Source organism: Larus michahellis, chromosome 1 (assembly GCF_964199755.1).
Source record: "Larus michahellis chromosome 1, bLarMic1.1, whole genome shotgun sequence".
In the NCBI taxonomy this organism is placed as follows: Eukaryota; Metazoa; Chordata; class Aves; order Charadriiformes; family Laridae; genus Larus; species Larus michahellis.
In genome coordinates, this window is record NC_133896.1 from 211,143,763 (window position 1) to 211,169,557 (window position 25,795).

The window sequence follows — 25,795 nt, forward strand, 5'->3', positions numbered from 1 at the left end:
TTAGGCAGTTAGAACTTGCAACAGATAATGTTACCTTCTTGTTTGCTGAGGGCTGGGGGGGAAGTACTTTTTATATATATAGCCTTAGCGCCATTAGGAAGCTGGTTTTTTTCATGAAGAGTTTGCAACTCAAGTGAACGTGTATAAATGTTTTCAACAGGTTGTATCAGTCTGTAAAAATTCTGTACTCCTTTGGGATTTTTGTGACCTATTCGATTCAGTACTACGTCCCTGCAGAGATCCTCATTCCAGCTGTCATCTCCAAAGTGGAGCAGAAGTGGAAGTTACTCTGTGAGCTTGTGGCGAGAGCACTTTTAGTCTGCTCGACCTGTAAGTATGTGCAGAACATCCGTAAAAAAAGCGTGCTGTTACGCGTTGTTGGGACCTGCTTGTTTAAATACGTGTTGTGTTACTTATTTTTCTGGAGGCTAGGAAACCTGAAATTTTGTTTCAGTGACTCAGTATGTTTTGACTTTCATGAACAAGTGAATCTAATGTTGTATTTGTATTTTAACCACGCTTTTTTTTGTAGGTGTGACCAATTATTTGACAACCATATCTTTTGCCAATAACACACTAAAGCTGCCAACTTGAAAATAATTTCTTTAGAAGAAAAGTTTTTAAGTGATACCCACACGTTGCTGTTTCATGTCAGCGTTTCTCTGTGTGATCTACAGTACATGTTGCTCGGGGAGAAATCCTTTTTTCTGTTTTGTCAGTCTGAGGATTAAGCCTACGGTGTGCTGCTCTGTGGCCATACAATCGCATTGGCAAACACGGATGCCTGAGTCAGAGTGTTCGTGGGGGGCCACTTTTTTTAGGTGATAATGCTCCAAAGTAGTTTTGTATCTCTGCCCTCACTGCCGCTTACTCGTATTCCTACTCATCTAGGAACCAATTCCTGAAGATAATGACCTGAGGAGGAAGTTTAGGTTTGTCTTTACAGCTCCCATCTAAAGTGCTGAATAACATAAGAAGCTTTTCTCAAAGATGTTATAAAAAATTGTTTCTAATACAGAGCTGCCTTCTTGACTCCGCCATTTGTACGAGCTGTGAAACAAGCTGTTTGCCTTAAAAAGAATGAAAACTGCCAAACAAACAAAAAAATCCCGAACCTTGTTTTTTAGGGGGAAAATATTGATGAAAAAGTAGAGTTGAGTTTTTGTTGGCTCTGCTGACTTGGCGAGTACTGACCAGTGGCCAATATACTAGATGGCAGTTAAGAATTGTCTGTTGTCAAAGAGAACTTGAACATCTGCTGAGACCTTCTTAAGGCCAAGCCTGTTGTTGAGAGAAATAGTTTAAAATTGGCGCAATTTAATTACTGCAGTAAGCGCGGGGAAAGGCTATTGATCTAGAAACTTGCTGCTCTGAAAATACATCTGCTATGTGAAATAATAATAAAAAAAAAAATGTCAAAAACTTTCTTGAATAATGAAGTGCTGATCTCCTGAAGCACCATATAGCCTGTGTTCTGCTTCTAGTGTTCGTGGTGCGTAAGATTTTAGTTTTCTAATTCTTCTTTAGATTTTAGATTCTAGTGTTCATGGTGCTGTTAAGATTTTAAGATTGGGGATAGATGAATAGCTCTTGTAATACCTGAGAAACATCTAGATCAAAAGGCTTCAAGCTCCAGAACGCTTTTTAGTGTCTCCCTATGACTCCAGTAAACTCTTCAGTCTTAACGTATCTTGGTGTCATGAGGCCCTCAACTTCCACTCATTCTCTGTTGCCCTTCGTGTGCCCATTATAACCTGCCCTGGAAATGGTATCTTGATTCCTTGAAAAGCTAAAATTCTTGTAGATCCAAACTGATGTTTACAGCTGAAGGATTCCAGAGTTTATAGACGAAAAAGATGCTTTCAGCGATGTGCCTGATGAGAAGAGCCTGTGGTGAATAGGTTTGAAAGCACATGTGCCTGTTTGACTATGGGAAATTATAAACGTGACTCTGTGACATTCAGCCCTAAGTGTTTGTTTCTGTTCGGGTTTTTTTGGGTTTTTTTTCAATTTTATTATTGAGCTTTGTACTTACTGGGTAGTCTGGGAAGGCAAAACCGGGGAGCAATCTCAAAGAAAAGCAAGTAGAAAAAGAAAGAGGAGTTACTTTAAAATCTGGGAGTCTGCAAAAGGTAAAAGGAAATGGGAGCAAATCAGAGGTGGGGTACCTTGTGAGCAGGACTTGAGAATGTAACGGTTGCTGGTTGGGTATAATTGACTCCAGCTGGGGGAACTGGGGTAGGAGGAATGTAGTCCACCATGAATTGTGGTAGGTGGCTTTTTCCCAGGGGTATGTTGACATGTATTCTCTCTTATTCTTCTTGTTTTCGTGCAATTGGGCATTGTGCTTTTTTTCAGATTTTTTTTTTCTCTCATTATAAAACAGCAGCTAATGGCCTTTCTTTTCTGAAGGCATAATAAATACTTTAAAATGATTCAATGTAAAGTGAATGCTATATCTTTATTTCTTTTTTAAAGAAAATTGTATAGTAAAATTGAACCTGGCGTGTGCCATTGAAACTGATCTGTGATGCGGATCTCTAAAATGGACCTGCTGAGGTGTTACAGGTGTTACTGGGATGTTTGAGGGTATTGAATTGTTTGCTCCACAGCACAGAAAAGTAAAACTAAAAGTTTGCTGTTAAATGTTTGATATTTGCCAGGCTGTTGTGTGATATGTTGTGTTTATTATCCTAGTTGTCATTGGCGGGTTTTTTCAAGTAGTCCCTACAAATTCTATGCGTGCAGTATCTATAACACTTTTTCACCAGCAATTGTGTACGTAAGCTCCCATCCTTACACTCATCTTCTGTTTGTCATTTTTCACTGAGGCATTGGTTAGAAACCAGAATTGATAGTCCTTCGCTTTCACAAGGTGCAGACCATGGTTCCTAAAATGATTCAGAAAAGTGTTCCTTTATTAGAATGAAAAAGCCCCAAACCTTTTAAATTGAGTTTTAAAAATGAAATGGTTCTGGTATCAGTGACAGAATATGTTGTAATGTCTGGACCGTTCAGAGGTCAGGCACTGATTAAAGGGACTCTGCCTGCTTGAAAATAATTCTCTAAAGAAAGAAACTTCAGCTGTGTTACTAATAACACATTAGCTTATTAAGAGAAGACTGGGAAAAAAAGTTATTACTGATTTGGGGGGCTTTCGCATTTCTCAAATAAAAATCAATGAAGTCATTGGTTTATTGTTGCAGTATATCAAACTTTGCTGTGAAAAAGCATACCCTGGACGGTTTTTGTTGTTGTTCTTTTGCCTGGTAAGGTTTGCTTTAAGTAAGAACTTGATAAATGACTGGAGATGTAACACGCATCCAAAAAAACCTGTGCCTTCCTTCTGGTTTTTCATTATTTACTTGCTCGGTTTTGGGCACTTTGCATTGCGGGAGGATGATCACAAGTATATTGTGTGTTTTTAGATTTGCGTGGTTGTGCTTCCTCTGCTGTTGTTTCACACAAGAGACCTTATCTGAAACACGGTATGGAAAAGGGACTTGACCCCTAATGTCACTATTCTGAGCCGAGCCTTCAAGCCTGGGGCAGGAGAGGAGCATCCCCAGCCGTTGGGAAGCGCGTGGCTGGGCTGGCTGGTTGCCACCCTGGGAATAGGTCAGTCTGTGCTCCCTGAGCCATTCCCAAGGAGCAGTGAGATCACCTAGACCCTTCTTCTAGACAGAATTGGTAGTTAAAGCCTTTCAAAAGATTGTTCTTGACTATATTGGAAAGTAAGTTACAAATAGATTGAAGAACAATGTTCACAGTAGCTGTCTGAAATTTCACATCTGTTCTTAGCAGTTTTTTCAAGACTCTGGCATGGTATTATTCATGATAAAAGCAAATACTAAGGTGTATTTTTGCTGGGAGAATGCTGGACTGGCAAAAGTGTGCTTTTCCTTTGTTTATAGTCCCTTGTTTATACCTTCCAAACAAGGAAACAGTGAGCGGAAATTACTTGACAGACCCTGTTCCTACTGCTTTTCTCCCTTCTTCCAATGTAGTTTAGTGTTAAAATAGCATCTTAGTATTGCATGGGTAAAACTGTAAGTCAGATGCTTCCGAACTTTAAGAAAAAGGAGGGAGAAGGGCAGTTTCTGCTTCATGTGATATTGAACACATTTCCATTTCATCTGCAAGAGATGTGCGTCAGTTCGTCGTTGCTTGGATTTCTTGCTGGCTTTGGTTGAAGGCAGGCGGGAGCTGTGATTGAAAGCTGGGCTAAGCATCACTGGCGGGGGGGGGAAAGTCAGAAACTAGGGATACATACAAACAGAAGGAATGGGAGGAGAGCCACCGTAGGGTTTGGAAAGCGCTGAGAGCAGACGTGGAGGTGCCGTGCCTTATGGATGAAGCCCATCACTACAGCAGTCCTGCAGGCACGTGCCTAAGGGTCTCCTGCAGCTGCCTGCCTTGCAGCCTCCGCCTGATGGCGCGCCAGCTGCGTCCTTGGTGGGTCGGGTCGGCTTATTGTTCTATTTAGAGACACTCCTTGTAAGACATAAGAAGACAGAAATTCTCTCTGATGGTGCTCAGACAGTACAACCGCATCCTTGTAGCTTCGGTAGGTTCTGTTACTGTTGCACGTGCGTTCGTATTTGAAGTTTTTCATTTATTTTTCTCACAGATTTTGGTTAGTGTTTGTGGTATTTGAATGACAGATAACTTCAGTATCTTCCAATATTTGTCAGGGTGGAATTTTTATAAAGTTAAAAGTATTTAGCCTGATTTTGTATCTTTAAAACACGTCACGCAAATAGTTTGGATGTGTGTTGGCTGCTTGGGTAACGGTTGGGCACCGTGCCCGTGGTGTGGCCCGTAGCTGAGCCTGTTACGTGATAGGGTTGTGGCTGCCGCACGTTGGCATCAACCGTTTGAGAGTGAAGCTTTTAAGTTTGCTTCTGAAGGAACTGGACCATCCTGGCTGAATTGTTAAAAGCTTTGTCAATATCTTTACATAGAATAGTATAAGTTTTACTTTTATCTTTTAAAAGACCAGTTTGTCTGGGAGAACAAGAAAAAAAGCCTACCCAAATAAGTCCCGTTTTGTGCATTGCTTGAAATAAGTTGCCATTATGTCATGAGAGTTTTTCGCTCTTCCCCGCTTACCTGGTGCTGAGATCACCGTAATTCTGGAAGGGGGGAGTTGGGAGAGGTTTTGTTGAGCCTAAACAGTTAATTCTCTGGTGTTAACTTCAAAATGTGCCGAGCACACGGAGATTGAGAGGAGACGTGGAGATCATCGGCTTCAACTGATGCATTGAACCAAGCATTAGTCATATTGATGCTCAATAGCATCAGATCTATACACTTCTATGGATGCCTCTCAGTGAAAATTGTGGCTAAAAAATTTAGGACGGGGCAAGAACGTAAGTTTCTAGTAGAATATAAATGTAAATTTCTTGCTTACTCCCTAGCAAAGGCTTACTCATGTCTACTGCCAGAAGGGCACTAAAATTAAATTGTGCTTGCTGGAGGTGTTGGAAGAACTACAAAAAAAAAAAAAAAAAAAAAAAAAAAAAAAAAAAAAAAAAACAGTAGCATTGAGAAAATAGTTTTCATCTGAATGGTGGCAGCAGATCCATGAAGAAGTAAAGGAATAAAATAGAAAAGAACAATTTAAGCAGTACTTTAGTTTTTAAAGAATAAGTTGCTTTTGATTTATTAGTTTCAAGATAGTAGTGACAGAATTTTTTTTGGTAAATTGGTAGAAGCTGCTGAAGAGCATCAGGAAATATAATGGAGAAAACTGGAGCTGAGACTTAACAGTATCTTTCCTCCACACAAAAAATACAGATTTTATTTTTTTTTTTTTTAATAGCTTAATTTAGGGCTGCATTCCTGCAGCCACGGTGCTCCTGTTAAAATGACAATTAAGAAATATTGCATTTGAACGTGGATGCAGAGGTATCGGTTGAATTACCAGCTGTCTTGATTGTTAGCTTGAAATGAAACAAATTTAATTGAATGGCTGATCCAGCTAAGTGTGAACTGAGCTGTTAGCAAGCTGCTTTCCATTAAAAAAAAAAATTAGCCTGAGCTTAGTGAGTAATTTTACCAGGTGAATCAATGGATTATTCAGTTGAATTTACCAGTTACGCTTGTCTAAATATTTCCCCATTTTAACTGTACCTGGTTTTAGGAAAGAACAGGTCTTGATGCTGAACAATTAGACACAAGATAACATGATGTTTACCAGAGATCTTACTCTGTTTAGTGGCATTGTGCCAATAAAATGCTTGCTTAGTGTAGCTGCAGCAGAGGTAACATGAGGGAATTTTAAGATCTGTATAGATCTTAATACGTGCTTTTAGGATTAAGCACGTGCTTTTAGGATTAAGGAATTTTTTTGCTTTTAGGATTAAGTGATAATCGTTTATCTAGAAGTGGTTTTCTCAGTCATGAGACAGAATTTTTGTTCTTTTTAAGGGTAATATTAATGACAGATAAATTGAATAGCTAACTTAGGATCTAAAAAAATTCTGGATGGGATTTAGAATATCTGTGTGGTCTGTAACAGGCCCCTCGTATTTGGCTTATACACCAAATAATTGTTTATGAATTGTCAAAGGACTAAAAGGTCATATTTAATTAATTCATTTGATTTTTATTTTTTTTTCAGTGTGCGTTTGTATATTTTTTTTTTCTTGGATATGGGTGCTGATGAGCATAATTCTTACTTCCTAGTGGAAGATCCTGTGCTGTGCTTTTCAGTTGAGAGATGAGAACAAGCATTATTGTGTGGTTTTTAGGCAGATACTTAGGCATGAGAAATAGATAGGTGAAATCCAGGTTCTTCCAGCCTGTTCGAGTATCTTTGCAAGAAGAATGGGTCTCTTAATATCAGGGTTATTTCCTGTTTATGATTTATTTCTTTCTTCTGATGTGCCATTATGAATTATGGCACATCTTATGCATTGCTGTTGGCATACGTGTTACGTATATATAATAACTAATTTTTTTCTCACAGTACAGGTATTAAACTTTTTTTTTTACCTGACTTTAACATATGGATACCAATCTATGGATTATGATTAATGGTTGTTATGGATTATTTGAATGGTGCTCAAAGTGTTTCTTGTGAAATAAGTTGTATGAGATAACAGGTTGGGGATTTTCTTTCCAAAATAAGCAATTTGCCAGAAATAACTGTAGGGTCCAGCGGAACGGTCTATGTTAGTATTCCGTAAAGCCTTATGAAATCAGCTGGTTTAGCTCTTGCTTTTGGTTCATTGTTTCAGCTGACATCAGATCTTCTTTAACAGTGGCTCTGATATGCGCCCAAACAAGACATTACTTGCAAATTGTTATATTTTTAAAAACTTATACAGAAAGTTCAGGTTGTAAAGTAAATTCCTGAGAAGTTAAAACATGTCCTGCTTTATTTTATTTTTTTTTTGGTCTTTTTTTGTATTGCTGTTGTGTAGGTTGGATCTCCTTCCATTCAGGTGTTAATTAGGATTCTGTGAATAAGTTCAATTTTTGAAGTGCAGCTGTTTTCCAAAATTTCTGTAGGTATGGGACAGGAAGAAAAGTATGGGCTTTGTGAATGAGTTGAAAAACCAGAAAATTTTGAAAGATAGGAAATAAGAAAATTTAAAAATAGTTTCAAATAACAGCAATGTCTTTGTCATAAAATTTGCTTTTTTTTTTTCTTCGAGAGAGATTTGTTTTAGTATTAAAAAAAAACCCCAGAACATTTAAGAACAAATAGTTTAGCAGTTCATTTATGTACTCTGCAATAGCTGATCCTATTCCGGGGCAGTAATTATTTCCTAGTGAACAGACCTTATTACTTCTCACAGTTTAGTATTTGCATTAAATATGTATTTTACAACTCTGCAGGAATTATTGTGGAAAAGCATTATGGTATTGTAATTGAAAATTGGATTATAGCAGAGCCTTTTTTTTTTTTTTTTAAATTTGTGGTTCCTTTTACAGGTTCCTTTGCGAAATTAAAAAAAATCTAATCTATTCTAGCTTGCTTTTCACACTTTTTTTAATATGAATTTTGATGTTTATTTTTCTTATTTCTTATTATAAGGCTACCTTTTCTCTAATGCTTTACGGACTTTTGTGCCAGGCTCTGATACTGGCTGGGTTCCTTGGGACAGCTGGTGACGGATGGGTAGTAATGGCAGCGCTGGGATGAGGAGTCAATTAGCAGCCTGGTCTGTGCATTGCATTTAAGGCAGAGTTGGGTGGCACCGTGTGCAAGTTTATCTTGAAAATGTGTAATTTTAAATGAGATGAACTTTATTCTCTGCGGTTTATACCAGTTTCCACCTGACAGGTTTCAATATCGATATAATTTTAACCTATAAAATTCCACATGGAGTTTTCCGACCCAATAGCACGGCACTATCTTTTTGCTTATTCCTTATCCAGTATCTCCTGAATATCAATCTTACCAATTTTCAGGGACAGATTAGCTGTAAAAAAAAAAAAATATTAATGAATGTGGTGTTTTCTAAATTTATAACTTCAACCTTTGGAAAAAAGATAGGAATTTTAACTTACTTTTTCCCCTAAAGGAAATTCTAGCACAGCAGATTTCTTGATGCCCTTCTAGGCTTGAGGAGCAGGAGTAACAGATGTGCTCAACTATCCTGCTGCTATTCAGGAGAGACGGGTTTAGTTCTAGGCTGTGACATTCGGTGTTCCTTGAAGAACCCAGCTGATCTTCCTGGGTATAAACGCTTAGTATTTAGAAGGATTCCAAAGCCAGATACGTGTATTTGCTATGGGATTGTCAAGGCCTGCAATGAAAAGGGAGTAAGGTAATAGAAATAGTGCAGCAAATTGAGATGCCAATATGTAATACAGAAACTAGGTATTATAATATATAATATTACATATCTGGGTATTACATATGTATATCTGGGTGTCAAATGTGGATTCATGCATAAGACATAACTTCTTTAAATACATTAACCAGATCATTCTGTAATTGGTGAAAAGTATTGTCAAAACTAAGATTAAATATATGTTTTTGTAGTTTAAGTGTTATTAGAGCAAAGAAAGACGAGAATTACATTCTGTTTGAACAGTTCAGCGATTCCTTTCGAGCTCATGCCTTCAGCAAACACAGTGAATAAAAATTACAAGGCTATGCTTATTAATTTTAAATATTTTTAGTTACTTATGCTACAGCACACTTATTGTGAAGTGCAAGTTGAAGATCCATAATGCCATGCACAGCGTAAACCCACGTGGCAGTGCGTGCTCTGAAGGTCTTGTGTGATGCATGCCGTAAGATGCAAAGTGCTATGTGGCTTAAGAGTCATCTAGTTCAACGTGCAGAAGTCTCTTCTTTGGACCTCTTGCACCTCCAGTGGTCATCCTAGCTGCACTCCTTGTAAGCAAGGGAGAGAAACAGATACTTGGAAGGGCACAATTAATCTGGTCAGGTCTGAGCGGGTCCAGAGGAGGGCCACGAAGATGATCCAAGGGCTGGAGCACCTCTCCTAGGAAGACAGACTTGAGAGAGTTGGGGTTGTTCAGCCTGGAGAAGAGAAGGCTCTGGGGACACCTTATAGCAGCCTTCCAGTACCTAAAGGGGGCCTATAAGAAAGCTGGGGAGGGGCTGTTTGCAAAGGCATGTAGCGAGAGGACGAGGGGCAATGGTTTTAAAGTAGAGCAGGGTAGGTATAGATTAGGCATTAGGAAGAACTTCACAATGAGGGTGATGAGACACTGGCCCAGGTTGCCCAGAGAAGCTGTGGATGCCCCATCCCTGGAGACATTCAAGGCCAGGCTGGATGAGGCTCTGAGCAACCTGATCTAGTTGAAGATGTCCCTGCTTACTGCGGCGGGGTTGGACTAGACGACCTTTAGAGGTCCCTTCCAACCCAACACATTCCATGATTCTATGATCTATTTTACGTATTTGTAAATATCTAAACTGGTCCAAAGAAGTGCTATTTTCCTCCTTTGGGCTATTGAAGGACTATAGGTGGCATATCTAGCATTTGTTTTGGTGAATCTTTATCAGAAAGACTGAGAAGTGATGCTGAATGTCATGCTCAGTTGCCTGCAATTCAGTCCTGTCTTCCCTAACAATTTAATAACTAATCAAGCCTACTTCTGTCTTTTGTTCCATGTTATATTTGTAAGCATAGAGATGGAAAATATAATGAAATGGTGATATGAAAAGCCTTTGTCCAAATAACAAAAAAAATGTATTCTCTAGCTAGTGGAAAGTGATTTTTGTTTGTAATATGTTCATGGCTTTGTATCTCTCCGTTATTTTGTCCCATTATATTTCTATGCATGAACTGGCTTAGAAGAGAAGGTTATTTATGGGGTGGCTTCTTAAATGTCGTACGTGAGCCAGTGATTTTCTGTCATGCTTGTTGAGTGGAGCAGCTATTTTTGTATGTACTCCTTACGCATTTTACATCTGTCCAGTGGTTCATAGACTTGAAATTTCCATAAGATCCAAAAAATTCCTATGGGGGAAGTAAAGGAAAAGGCAGATGGAAAACCACCTAAAGAATCTCCCCATTATTTAAAGGAGATTGGCATATGTCTTCCTTCCTCCCTCTTGATATGCAACAACGCAGAATTGAAAAGGTATGTTGTCTTAATGGGAATACCAAAAGTAATAGGGTGCCATGCTATGCTTACTTCATTGATCTGAGTTGAATATTGTTAAATATTTATCTGTAAGCTTTCGCTTGATGAGGTCCTACAGTGTATGTGTAGTGATAATGAGCGGCATTGATTTACGGTTACAGGAAGTCTGAGGGAGCTGTAGCACAAGAGAGGTCCCATTCACTTTTTAACCCTTATGTTTTCAAAGTCATGTTTAGGATTTATTAGTTTGTCACTTCCTGTTGCTCCTGTAAACTTCTTCCCCCCCCCCCCCCCTTCTTTTTTTGGAGGGGGTTATTTATTTCTCTTTTTTTTTTTTTTTTTTTTTTTTTTTAACCTGTAACTTTCCCTAGACCTGACTTGCATTGTGGCCCCCAGACTTTTGTCCTGGCACAAGAAGAAGAGCTGAGTTCTACAGTTTAGGAGATGGAGGGAGGAAAAGGAATATCTTTACAATATGCCTTATGATACATGAGTCAAGTTAACAGTTTACTGCTTACAAATGTAGGATATCTTACTCTTCTTTCTGTGGGTTTTTTTTTGTGTGTGTTTTGTTTTGTTTTTTAATCCGACCCGGGTATGTAATCCCATAGTTTTCCTCATGCTGGCTCTGGCATTCCCTCAGAAAAGCAGAAAAGAGCAGATTGGATTCACTAATCAGCACAAACCCCCATGTTCTGTGTTTAACTGTTTCGTCTGTTTTTCAGTGCAGCAAGTGATGGGTTGTATTGTGTTTTGACTTGCGGTAATTGCTCATTGATCAAAGCTGTTCTGCAACACAGCAAAATACAAATTCTGTGTCTGGTACTTTTGAAGTTAAACTACGTTTTTATTTCATGCGGGCTTTTCTGGTAAGGTTATCTAGATTATAGTTCTTCCTTCAGTAAAAAGTATCTTCATCCACATTCCTGTCTTATAAACTGGTAACTCATTAGCAAGGCGTTTCTGTGGTTAAACAAAGCACATGTAACTGATAACCATACAGTATCAGGCAGTCCCTATTTAATTATAAGCTTGAAAATTGTGCCAGACTCCTTTTGATGTTTTATGTATTGGGCCGCCTTTCAGCTGAACGTCTTACCTCCTGGTGTCAGAGGGCCTTTTTGACAAGATGACTGAGCAGAGGCAGCTGTGGATTGGGTGCCCAAAGCATGAGGGGGTGCCAAAGGATGTTCTTCTGCAAACTTCTGACCGGAGCTGTTCCTTAGTGTTAATAGTTCGCCTCGTCTTGTCTTCGTGCTGTTTGGTAGATATACTGGAAGCTTCGATTCTGCATTAAGGTTGAGGTGCCTTAATTTGTGTACCATTGTGGCTGATTTTTTGGGGCAATGTTTGAGACTTACTCTAGTAAGAGTGCTTAAATGAAAAGGACATCAGAACTATGTCTGTGTTGTGCTAAAAGCTGCAGTTTAATATTGAATACAGTTTTCTAGCAAAGAAAGATGTAGATGAATTTTCAGATTAGAGCAGCATCGATGTGTGATGACTTCTGTCCTCCACCGTCCTGACTAGCTGAGGAAAAAAAACCTGTATATGTTTACTCACCTTCCCAGACGGATGGGGTTTCATGTTTGTTCTCCACTCTGGCCAATAAGGAGTCACAGTAAGACCAAAATTGTTCTTTTGATGTGGGTTTTTTTTTGTTTTGATTGTTTTTTAAATCTTCAGAAGCTTTGTCCTCCAGCTGAATATCATGAGGTGTTTTTCGTGCTTCAGTTGGTATCTAGTGTGTTCTGTAACTGCAGATAATGGCATTGCTAACCATAGGGGATGAGTTCTGTGACTGTGTACCACAGAAAGAAAAAAGGGAGGAAGCAGCACTTTGGGATATGAGACTAAAAAAGTACATATTGTTTAATTCTATTTCTGTGTTCTTTAGGAAGAAGGCAATTTTAAAATTCTCTTAGCAAATATTTTTTTTTTATTTTCAGACCAGTTCTATAAAGTTTTATATATATGTATAAAAGTTACAGAAACAAAATTATTTCAATGAAGAAGAGTAGCATGGCTGTGTAGTTGTTTATACAGAGCATGGCTCATAAAGACAGTCAATGCAAGATGGCAAACTGAGATTTCTACAGTTTGAGTCAAAAATTAACTTACGTTTCATGACAGAGTTACCCTCTGTCTTCTCGCAAGTACTGAAATACCTTATAATGCATGTTATATAAATGTATGGTATGAAGCATTTAAAAGAATTGCACCGATTACGGTTTTGGGTGTAGCTCTTGGACATTGTGAGACCTTTGACATTCAGAATCAATTATCCAGGGCTACCAAGCCCACTGGTACAACTGTTGAGTAAGACCTCTTATTATCTCGAGCGGTGTGGGTCATGCAGTTATTTTACTTTTAATTGCTTGTCAGTATTTTTATACTCTGTTTTATTTCCTTTGAAGCTTATTGCTATGGAAACAATGATGTAATTGGTCTAAGCAAAGTTGAGTGGAGTACACAAATTCATTACGCAGATCTGAAATTTGTGATTTGTGCGGTAGCTCTGTCTTGCTTTCCTGTAGTCTGTTCCGTACTCAGCAGACTCTGGCCAGGTAATTAATAAATTACGATCTTTCAAGTACAAGGAAAGTATAGATATATGAGGGAGCTGAATTTGAAGAACCTCTTCCATCTGATTCAGTGTGGATATATAACTTTTAAAGAAAAATAATTCCTTACAGGTGAAAGTTCCATACCAAATAAATGTTACCTACTGCATACAATCAAATACCTGTTTGAAATGAGAGTTGAATTAGTGTAGTATACTTTTTTTTTTTTCTTGAATTATTCCAGATGTTTACTGTCCTTTCAGCAGCGTGATGCGCATGTGCATTACTGGACCACTGCAGTACACTTAACAGATAATTTATGTGCTTGTATAAATAGTCTCTTTCTGGATAAAAAAATCTTTATGATGACAATGCTATGCTCTGAAAATATATGAAGTTATATTATGTTTACGTGAAATATTTGTTGGTAGTACCTACCTGAATGTTAGAAAAAATGTGGAGACATTTAATTTCTAAATATCTTTTAAGAATTTTGTTGATTGTGTAGTGGCCTTTTAGAAACTACACATTTCCTATTTATCAGTCTAGTACTTTTTGACATGCCAGAAAGAAGGATGTTCGTCTGTTCTGGGGACAGCAGAGGAAACATTCTTGGAAGAATGTTCTTAAAAGGTGGTTGATGGATTATTATTTTTTATTTTTTTACTTAGTTTGGTTTCGGACTTTTGTAGGACTTGACAAGCAGTCAAGATATTTGCAGTAACATTACATTTGTGATACGTAAAAGAAAGTTTTATATCTAGGTCTGTAAATACCTGTGTTCCAGTTTTGAGAGGCTAAACAGCTTTTACAGTGTTAGAGTCAATATTTCGAGTTCTTCTTAATGTATCATTTCAGTTCCTTCTTTTTTCTGAAGCTCAGAGTTTGTGGTCTTGTCAATGTGAATGATATGCCAAGATAACAAAGAGACTTCTTGCCAGTGGCATTCTACTTAAAGTACAAGGTATTACGTTCAGGCGTATTAGTACCTTATAAAAATAAGGCAAAAATAGAAGGATATGCCAAATGCCAAGCTTGTTTTGTATTTGTAAAGTAGAATCCAGGACAGAAAAAATGCTAAGCAATTTCTTCCTGTAGAATCACTTGCACCAGCTCTAATGAGTTATTTATATTTTAGCTTATTGCCTTCGCTCTGTGAAACAGTTTAAAAATTAATTAAAGGTTTTCAAGGAAGTATGTCTAATCAAATAACATGATTTAGCTACAAAGATTGAGTGAGAAGTTTGAAACATAATTTCCACTACTGAGGAGTAGTTTGGTCAGAGTCAGATTTCCAAAGGAATTAGGTGTATACAATTGTTTCATCAATGTACACCTCCATAAGTAGCTTTTTAAATTATAAAATAATAGAAGGATTTAAGATTGGAAGGGACCCTTGAAAGTCTCCCAGTCCACCCTTGTGCTCAAAGTTAGCCTAATTTCAAACTTTTCAGCCACTTCCGAACTCAACAACAAAGTCCTAATACTGCCTTTTATGCAGATATTTGTGAAATGAATTCCAATATCAAGTAAATGAATGAGAAACTTACGGTTGAACAAAAACAAGTCTTCCATCTTAAAAGTGGGAAATGTTTCATAGGGTTGAATAACTCGTTGTATCCAAAGGCCCTAGCGTGGTAAATTTGGCTTCAGAATCTGACTCATGCCCACTGCGACGGAAGGAGGGTGGGAGAGAGGGGGGGGATGGGGCCAGTTTGTTCTCTGGGTAACTCTTATTTATGTGATCGATTATACCGTATTCTGAATCGTGGTACCTGAACAGATTTAGCTTGTGCCTCAATAACAGAGAAATATTGCATCTAGGCCACTTCCTTGAGGCTGCCGTTTCTGAGAACAGGGAAGAGTGGGATCTCTGTGCATCTTTTTGCCTTTTAGATACTTTTGTGAGCGTGGCAGATGGAGGAGCGCTGGCTACATCTACAGAGCTAGTCCTTACCTTTTTCGTTACTCTTCCATCTTCACAATCTGCTGACAGTCCTTCTAGTAGGAGTGCATCTTATGCAGCTGGGAGTTACTAGACCTGTTTTTAACAGTTATCCTATGATATTTAAAAAAAAACCAAAAACAAACAAAAACAAAAAAAAACCCAAAAACCCAACAAACCAAAACATGCATATTATAATAATTATAATATAACCAGACACAGTGCGAAAGTCATGCTCTGCAGTAGCTTAACTAGCAGGTATATACTATACTATATGTGCGTAGTAGGTATTCAGATTTTTGTTCTCCCATTGGCAACTTTCAGTCCCGTGTTTACTATTCACATGATTCTTGATATCGCAAAAATGTCTGACTGCCCCCTTTGTTAGGAATAAATCCAGTTTTCTTGTATCGTAGTCTCACACTGCCATCTCTCATGGCCAGCTTCCCTGGCTCCAAGTGTTGCCTCCCATGCTCTAGGTTAGCAGAATTCCTGTCTTCTTGACACGCTTCTTCCTTTGCAGCCTTTGCTAGATCCCTCTGTCTTTGCTGGATTAACATCAGATGCCACATTTCTGTTCTTCTGTGTCTGTGAACAACTGCTTTTTCACCCTCCTGGTACCTGCCCACGATCTTGCTACCTGCAGACTCCTTGGCCTTTCAGATCTCTGCCTCTATTTTTGTTATTTGTTGGAAAAGCCACTCAAGCTCTTGTTCTGTGTTTATCCACTGTTTATCCAGTAACCAGAAACCCTTTGTTTTGTAACTTTCCTGCCTTTATTTTATTTTTTCTTCTTTATTTCTATGCCTTTCCCTTTATTTTATGCTTTAATTGTCTGACATAATTCATCTGTAGTATTAAACAAAGAGCCAGAAGATTATTAATATAAATGCATGGAATGAGCCATTATTATTATGTGACAAGTAATCAACTTCACAGAATATATTCTAGATCTGAAGTCTAAGTGGTTTGGCTAAGAGAGCTGCAAATACGCGGTTTATGTTTCCTTTAATTATCCCTATTTGATAGTTACAGACTATATTTCTTACTGGAATGTGGAGGCAAAATAATTGCGAATACTTGCTGCAAAGTGTACTGCTGAGAATATGGTAAGAGTTTAATTTTAAGACTTGGTGCTTATACGTATAGATTAGGCTAAAAGATTTTACTGTTAGTTAAACATAAAAGGGTACATTCTAAATGTATATGGAATTTGATTTAAAATTTTGATCCTGTTTCAAGGTTGTCATCTAGAAGTTATATATTTTGTGGAAGCGTCCGGTAGAGTTAATATGCAGCTCAGACCTGAATGAGTTTTGCTTGCAGAAGCGCATATTCTGGATTTGTCACTCTTGAGAAAACAGACTAATCATTTTAGATATCTGGCTTAAATTAAAGCCCTGTCTGTACAGTGAAGTAATTTTTTATAATTTTTTTTAAACAAATTCAATCCAAAATAATATTTAATGAGCTAGAAGGAAATTGAAAGGCAGCTAGCTAAGCTTAAAAAAAGGTTAAAGTATCATCACTGAAAACTAAAATAATTCATTTTTGTGGCTCTGTTGAGCTGGATATCTTAGATCTAATTCTTATTCAGCTTTGTGCCAAATAAACTGTGGAGTAGTGATAAATGAACCGGCCTCCTGAGGGTACAACAGTCCAATGTGGTATTGTGAGAAACTGTGAATTGCTTGCTAACGTTAACATTTGTTCAGTAGAAGAAAAGGGACCAGAACCCATTGTGTTTTGGGTCTTACTGGGCACCTTCCCATGAGTCAGTGCTTAGAAATGGCTGTTTCTCTTTATAGCTTTTTTTTTTAATTGCCAGAAGGAGCCGCCATCCTGCGTAACTCCGGTTGTGTCTGCTTCAAAGTGGAGAAAAGTGCTTGAAGTGTCGGGCGTATCAGTCTCAGTTATATAGATGACTCCAGTGGCTTATTACCCATGCTGTTTTACATGTGTTTTTAAAAATTTTCCCTTTTCGGTGTGGAATTTATCAAGTTTCAACTTCTAGTTACTGTGCTTGTTTATCTTTTGTCTGCAAGGTTTAAGGACCCTTTCTTACCACATTTTTTGTTCCACATGTCAATGGAAGCAGGCTGTAATTAATTTATGGTTGGTGTACGCTTTGGTAAACTAAATAAACTGAGTGTAGGAGGTGTTTTCCAATCCTTCTTGTTTAAGATAATATTTTTATTTTTTTTTATGCAGAGTATAAAAGAATACTCTTTTTGGAATACAGTCTTTTTCATATCTGCCAGAACAGAAACAATTTTCAGTACCGAGCAATAACTTACCTGTTTTTACTTATATTCTTTCATGTTTATGACCATGTTATCCCTCTTGGTTGTAATATTGGCCTCATGATCACCCGGGTAGCTGCCGTGGTTCCCAAGTCGGTAAAGCGAAGTCTTTCCTTCTAGACTAGGAGTCCTAGGGCTAGATCCTGTGTCCCATTCCCCATGTGTCAGGATTACTTTCTGTAGTTTTCCATTTCCCACAATGATTGACAGCTCTGACAGTAAAGTTTTATTTGTTCCTCTCCCCCCCCAATTTCAGGATAAAGTGTTAGATGACTGAAGTTTAGGAATTGACTTTCTTTGGAAAGCTGTTTAGTAGTTGGCAATGAAGGTACAATCACTGACCTGTCACTAAGGAGTAGTTCAGGGATCAATTTTATTATTTTTCTTGGTCAACATGGGACCTAAAACTTTTTAGATGCAGCAGTTTCCAGTTAGGAAATGTTTAAACTTAATTCTAGAGATTCTGGAATGTATTAGTACTGGCATGATGATGCCTGTGACACACACTGTTTGGGTTAGGGTATCCCATACTAAAGCAGTTCTTCTCTACAGTGATTTGTTTTTTAAAAAGGTAATCATTCTTTATTACGGAATCACGGAATTTTTGATGCACTAGTCGTACTTATCTGTCAGATCTTTAATCAGAAACATTCATGATGATTTGCTTACATATTGTTGGAGATGTAAAAGCAGTTAATGTGACTGATAACATGAGTACTGTTTCTTTTTTTTCCTTCCTTTTAGCAAGTCTTGTTCTTCCTAGCCTCTGCAGATTTTTATTTTTTTTTTAAATATTACAGCCTGACCAGATTCTCACAATACTTTCTAGATTTATTGTAGCAGATGGTGTGTCGCCCATCAAAACAGCCTTGTCTTAATTTTCCTTTAATTTTCTTTTTCTGCTCATTTACTACTTCACCTTCCTATTAGTTTTGCAGTTTCTTAGGTGCTGTGTTTCTAGACCATTTCCCCAGGAGATTTGTTTTCCTTTTTCTAAGAGGGAGGCTCTCCAAAATGGGCAGCATTCTTCTTCCAGTAGAAGGTGAACCAGAGTTCTGCAAAGCCTCAGTATTTATTTGGTCAGCCACTTCTGCAGTTTTCTACCCTTCATCTTCTTTGCGCTTACAAGGTAAGAAGAATTTTTAAAAAGGCTCCTTAACAATATTTTTTTTCCTGCAGCCCTTTTTACAGTTGGTATGATAGAAGTATCAGGTAAAGACACAAATGCAGGTACAGAGCATGAACAGGAAATCCTTCACAAGCGATGAATATCTAGTTAATTGTGTAGTTGCAACCTGTGGTTTTGCTATAAATGAGATTGCCACTAATGGAGTGTTACGTGGACAATTTTGACTGGGTACTCTTACATAAAATTCTATTGCCTGGTTTAGGAAGCAAGTGGCCTCAGGAGTTTATCCAGTCCAACCCGCTACTCAGATCAGGTTCATTGTGTTTGAATTGTCCTGGGGCTTTGTCCAGTTGGGTCTTGAAAGCCTCCAAGGATGGAGATTCCACAGCCTTTACAGACAACCTGTGCCCATTCTTAACTGCCCCAAAGTTCGTTTGGTTTTTTTGGCCTTGTCTCAAGTCAGAAAATTCCCTGTTTTGTAACCATTTTCGCTTGTCTCCACACTTGACCGCAGTGAGGAGCTGGGCTTGGTCTTCAGAGTAACCTCTGTTTTTGGTAGTGGAAGACTGCCATTAGGTTCCCTCTCAGTCTTCTCATCTGCAGTATGGTCAAGCCTGGCTTCCCCCGGCCTCTCCTCTCAGGGCAGCCACTCCAGCCCCCCAGCCACCTTGATGGTCTTCTGCAGATCTTGCTCCAGTTTATATAAATGTCTGTCTTGTGCCAAGGCGGCCTAAAACTGGACACTGTATTCCAGGTGTGGTCTTTGTCATGTAGTTTCACGGTCACGGGTTCACTTTTCTAAATGACACTTCATCTTCTCTCAAGCTAAAATTCCATTTTGTTGCTCTGAATGTGAAATGTATGCACATCTATGTTTTCCTCATTTAGGGCATAATGGATGGTGCTTAATTAACAAACTGCAAATCATTATCCACTTACACTTCAAATGTAGTCTGGAAATTAAGTAATTTCCACAGTCTTTGTTCTTTCCGCTAGTTTTTAAATGCATTATAAACACAAACTTGTTTTCTTAATTTCTATAGGTAAAGTGAAAGGTTAAGATGGAAAAACAAAGGTCAACCACGTTGTTCGTTATAAGTGCTCAATTTAGAATATTATTTCTCAGAATACTTGGCCTTACGGGATGTAATACAGCTCTTCGTGTGGCTTCAGCGCAGATTCTATTACCATCGGCTGTTACCTGCAAGTGCTCTGCATTTCTACAATCTCCCTCCTTCCCATTCAAGTCCTTTTCTTGTGTTCTGTTTGGGACGTCGTTGTCACGGGCAGCATCTCTATCGACTTATGCATAGGTGCAACACTTGTTCTCTTATGAATTAAGAGGAAGCTTAATGATGTGTAATGGTCTCTTTAGATCCTCACGAGCCTCATTAGATTTACATGTACTCTCACGCTTGTAGTGACAGAGATCATACATTGGTTTAAGTATCAATATCTTTAATTCAGTCATAATGAACTGACAACTACAGTTGTCATAAATAATAAATTCAGTGATAAAGCACAAAAGTCTTCTCAACCAGTTCTAGCTGTTGGAAGATTATGTATCTGGGAATGCAATTTGTCTTGTGTACATCTACATGTGTCTGTATCTACATTAATTGTGTCAGCTCCCACTACCGTGAAGTAAGTGTTAATCCATGTGGTCTGTGGAGCGTAAGGGGGTAGTGTCTTGCCTTCTGAAGGAGAATTTCATATTTAGTTAGGTGAATTGTACCCGAAATTCAATTTATGATGTTGTCTAGATCTTTACCTAATATAATGGAATCTATACAACTAGCTTGTCTGGAGGCACGCAGATTTAGGTGAGAAGAATTAAATTCTATTTTTTGATATTTGTGTAGATTTCGTCCACGACACGAGATGAACCAGCTTCTTTCTATATTCCTGTTTTTCTCCATTAACTTTACTCACCTGAGAGTGAGCTTAGTACTAAAATGCAAACCTGTGGGTGAACTAGTATTAGAAGCAGCCCTTGCTCCATAGGACCAGCAGGCTGTCAATCTAATTTCAGTGTACTTAAAAAAAAAAAAAAAAAAAAAAAAAAAGGGGGGGGGGGCGGGTCTAATAGGGATGGAGATGATAGTCAGACCTTGTGGATAGTAGAATGCCATGCCAATGGCGAGGAACTGTTGAAGGAGCTTGCAAAGATTAGAAGCTTGCAGGTAGCTAGCAGGTGAAATTAATTTTAGATAAATTGTTAGGTAACGCATCAAGGGGAAAGTCATTTAAATTGTGCTTACGGTAGTGCTGGGCTTAGAAGTACCCATCAAAACTTGGGAAGGGATCTTGGGGACACTGTCAAGAGGTTTCTGAAACCACCAGCTCAGTATCCGCTGGCTGCAAAAAGGCCAATGAATTTGTCAGAGGACAAGACACAGAGCATCGTTTTGCTGCTATATAAAACTTGGCTTTCCGCAGCTTTAAGTACCCGTGCAGCCCTGATCTCTGTATTTTGACAAGGATGTGCTGGTGTGAGAGAGAGAACAGCAGCTGTTCGCTGACTTCAGCCCAGGTTCAGCTCTGTGGGATTCAGTTTCTTATTAATACATGCTGGTAAATGTATCTGTCTTCAAAAGCTGCTCCTTCACCAAAAAAATATCCAGTAGTTCAATGCAAAAATAAGTAATACAGTAGCTATTTTGTCATGTTGCTATTACCATTTTTATTGGCGATTATCAGAGGGATAAGAAGATAACTTATTATTTTAATTTACTTTTTTTGTTCCTTGCATAGCGGGGTGTTTTTTTATTTTTTTTCTTCTTTAGTAGGTGGTTGAACCCCAAGGAAAAGAACAGCTTAGATATTAAATGGTCTGTATATGCATAACTTTGATGCTCTGCTCTTGCCGTGAGAGCTGGAATGACAAGAATAACAATAAAAATAAACACACAAATTATTGTGAGCAATTGCTCTAGCTCAAATAACTGTCATTCTATATAACATAAAATTACAGGGTAAGCACAATAGAAGTAATTGCTGTGATTAAATATGAACAAAGTCCTTGAGAGCAAAATAAAGCAAGAATACATTATTACTGATTTGGGTACCAAAGTGCAGGGTGGCATTTTCCACTCACTAAAGATGATCAGCCTTCAAGTTCTTTCTAACAAAGGACTGCGTATAATTAAAAAAAAAAAAAAAAAAAGCATGACAGTTTTCTCAAAAGGATCCTGCGTCCTGTGGTTCTTGGTGCCGCAATTTTGAATCTAAAAGCCGTGAGTCTCGTAGCATTCGTGGAGCAAGTTTAGATGAATTCACAATGCTGAGCATTGCCTGTTTTACTTGCCAGGATATGGAACGTAATAACAAATTCTATCCTTAGGCAGGCAGGCGTGATAATGTACCTACTTGGCACTTAAGGTCGTTTCTTAAACAAAAGGGAACAGAGGGAAGTTATGGCTAACTTTTTAATAACATATTTCTTCATCTCTGTCACTTGGAATAGCTATACTTCGCAAATGAAAGATCCTAGAAAAACCGGTATGGTTTTTCTATTCCGCATAGTTCATCTAAGGCTGATTTTCTGTGTGTTGTGTTAGCAAACACTAAACATGCTGAATCTCTTTTGATGCTTCAGAGAAAAAAGGTGAAAGAGTTTCTATTTAGGATATCATTACTGTTTGCTATTCTGAAACAGGATATTTTGAAAAGGGTTAGCATTGCCATAGGGCTGCCTGCTGGTTTTATGTACAGCTATAAAGTTGTCCCACAAGCTGAGAATGAAAATAATTTTGTCTTATAATATCAGAGAGAAAAAAAATTGCAAAATAAATTATGTAGTAGTTTGGTTTGTTGCATGTATTCAGAGATACGTCTGTGTGTTTCTCATGCAGCCCACGAAACATGGTGTAGCGACTAAGACTATTAATCACCAAAAATAACAGCTGGTATCAAAAGCACCCCTAATACCTAAAATTATAGTTAACCTTTTCCCCTAATTGGTGGTGTGCTTGCATAGCAGCATTTCATGCACAAAAATATGAAGGCGTCTGCATTTCTCTTCTAGTAAATGTCTTTCTCCTACCTTCAGACCACTTTTCCTTAACCTGCTTAAAATATCTATAATGTTTATAGTAATAAATTTCACCAAAACTGCTTGCTGAGATACCAATATTTTTATATTATACTGAGGAATTTAGATGGCACATGTATTTTTATATATGTCTAAAAGAAAAAAACCCTTGGAGTTAGATAATAGGAAGCAAAGGCACCTGACGCATGTTTGGAGTAATGAAAAAAATTAACATGTAATTGCAGTTTCATCGTTGTCATCTAAAGGAATACCCGTAGCTCTTCCTTTCTTCAACCCAAGGCAGTTTATGATACCTCTCTCCTTTCACAAATTCATTGCACTTAAAAATGGTACAACATAAATGGATACTGGACTATGGGTAGTGGAAAAGATAGGTATCTTAAAGAAAAATGTGTAAGCAGAGTAGAATAGTGGCACAAATAAGTTGATATTGTATATTAGTAACTAGGGGGTTGTACCTTTTGAAAGATGCGGCCAGAGCTGGTGGGTATGTTAAGCTGGAAAGTGTGATGAAGGCGAAAGCACGTGCTGTTATAAACAGTAATTTATGTATGAACGGACTATATATTTTATGCACAGAGAAGAACATATGTATCCCTGCCAATAAAGACCTTTCATCTCAATAGAAAACCAACAAGAACAGGCAAAGGAAACACAACAGTTAATTCCCCAACAGTTGTTCGCCAAAGGCGGGCATTTCTCTGTGTTCCGCTAGCAGAGGCAGTTTGTTGTGACATTCCCAGCTATTGTACGTGTAGATGTTGCAAAAAGTACTTTGAGGCAAACGGCTTGAGAAGGGGGATGTTCTGCTACTTCAGTCCTCGCAGTTCAGAGCGTGGTTCAGCTGCACGCCAGCGGCTAGTGACAGAGTGACAGAGCTTCTGCAAAGGTGGTGCGTGGGGTTAAAGTGAAATTGTAAAATTTACTTTAAAAAAAATCTGCAAATAGCACAGTCCTGATGCCAGAAATCTCTCCTGACGGGCGGACAGGCTCACGAGAAAAATATATCCCTTTGTTAGCGGTGATTTCTTGGTTGAAGCAGGAGTCGTTGAAAGTCCTGATACCGTGTTTCTTGTGTACACGCTTCAAGTAGCTCTGAAATTCGAGGACCTTGAAGAGGCTTTATAGAAACCGGTGGCTGACAATAGAACCAAAGAAGGATAAGGTGTTTTAGAGAGTTGGACAATACACGTGAGGTGTCAGTAATTGCTTCAAGAATCACTCAACTGTTCTTTGACTGCGAATGAGTAACTCCCGCATGGGGATACTTAACGTTAGCAAAGTCTCATCTGTATTTTGATGCAATTCCCTGCACTACAGGAAATGAAAAGATAAGGAAGAATTTTCCTATTACTGTTCTTTTTCCACATGAAAACACCTACTCTTTTAAAAAAGCTGTTATACTTTTGCTGTCCTCTCCTTGGACACGCTTGTGCTGTGGTCTCCAGTGTTGCCTGGGCTATTAAATATTTCTACTGGTTAGTTGTATGTATTGAGATGGCTTGAAAGAAATAGTGTTTCTATGTCCTTTCAAAATGTCTTTCATTACCAATTGGTTTCCTTTGCCTTTCATTTTCTGGTCACAAAGTTCGTTTGTTTGAAAGTCCTGCACTGCACAATAGTTTCAAATCTTCTTTCATTGCTTTCCTTTGCATGGAACCATGGAAAATTGGAGTTTCACATAACCGGTTTCACATATCTAATTTCAGTTTCCTAATATATAAATTCAATATTGTCTAAAAAAATGCCACCAAAACAGTGTGAGAATAAAAAAGCATGGATAAAAGTAATTTTGAAGGAGAGAGACTGTTTTAATATTTTTAGGTGTTTTACTTGCAGAAATATTTTGAGAGTACAAGAATTTATAAAAATGAACATAATTTTCAGCTTCTGTAGCTAAACATTTCTTTTTTTCCAACTTTAGTGCCTGTAAGCTCACAAAGCTAAACTTAACTCTCTTTTGCTATTCTCTGTGTTGATAGATGTCCTTTTGAGTTGATTTAGTCTTCCATTGGGGTATTTTTGTGCAGGGGGTAGTGTTTAAATTTTGGAGCAAAGGAATTGTTTTGAGTGTATAATCTTTTGTTTATAGATGAATGTGAACTTTTTGAAGTTGATAATTTCATTGTCTAGCGAGCTACTTTTGGAACTCTAAGGTTGCCCCAGAATCTTGGGAGTTGCTTAAAGTGAAAAACCAATGTGTTAATTAAAATGTAGATTAGCTTGACCTGAAATTGATGTAGAACATATGATGAAGTAGTTTACCACAGCTCATAATTTAGAATTGAGTTTCTTACCACGCAATAGCTTTTTTAAATAATGAAACTGGGTAATAGAGTATTTCCTATTTCCGTAGCCTTTTCAGAAGATTACACTTCGGTTTTGATCACAACCTTGGTAATTAGTGTAGAGCAGTAATGGAGCAAGCTATAATGCAAAGGAGCAAGTTTTTGAAAAAATGCTGGTAATTTTATTTGCTCTCTAATAGCAGGTGGTGGTATTGACTGCAGCACTGCTGCGGAGAGCTGCAGAGTAGGTCATGTAGAGGTCATGCCTGACCTCTAACTTTTGGTGAGAAGAAGAGAGATGAAGAAGAAGAAGGAAAAAAAAGAAGAAAGCATAAAGCCGTCCATCGGGGATTTGGGAATTTATGGAGCTCAGGCAGGGAAGGAACATTTTACGAGGAGAGGTTCCATGCAGGGAAGCGGGGCCAAACAGTTGAATGGCAGGAGAAAGATGGTACCTTCATTCTTTTCCTGGAGACCTGCTGCCTCCAGGACTTGGGGAATGCTGATGGTGCTGGAAATGTTTCTTTCTGATCCCAGCGACGCCTTTTCCCTCATAATCAACTGGTCTTCACACAAAGAGACTAAAGCAGTTTAATATGACTGTTACTATTTTGTGTGCTAAGCTGGTCGATGCATGAACTGATTGTCTTGGATGGATGTAGCTTCTTACTTTACATCTGCAAAATTTTTGTTTTCTGAACAAAACCAGTTTTTTGGTGCTTTTTTGCATTATCTGTTATGTGTATTTGGAGATTAAGAGACAAATTGCACCATTTACTTTAATGTTCTGCTTATGCTTTTGGGTACAAATTTGGACCTTAGATTTTGTGATTGGATATCTCATTGAAAAATGTAGGCTTCAGGGTCTGAGCTTTCCTAAGGGGGAAATAAAAATTCTACAGTAGTATAAAGTGATGGTTAAACTTCTGTA

General features: G+C 38.1%; 1 protein-coding gene across 2 annotated transcripts in view; it reads left to right on the forward strand.

The window, feature by feature from the left end:
- SLC36A4 (solute carrier family 36 member 4) overlaps positions 1-25,795 on the forward strand; it is a 114,378-nt gene that overhangs the window by 48,498 nt on the left and 40,085 nt on the right. For both annotated transcript variants that reach the window (XM_074571445.1, XM_074571464.1), the window contains one exon: positions 161-330. In XM_074571445.1, coding sequence (XP_074427546.1) covers positions 161-330 — 170 coding nt within the window. The remainder of the gene's footprint in view (positions 1-160; positions 331-25,795) is intronic.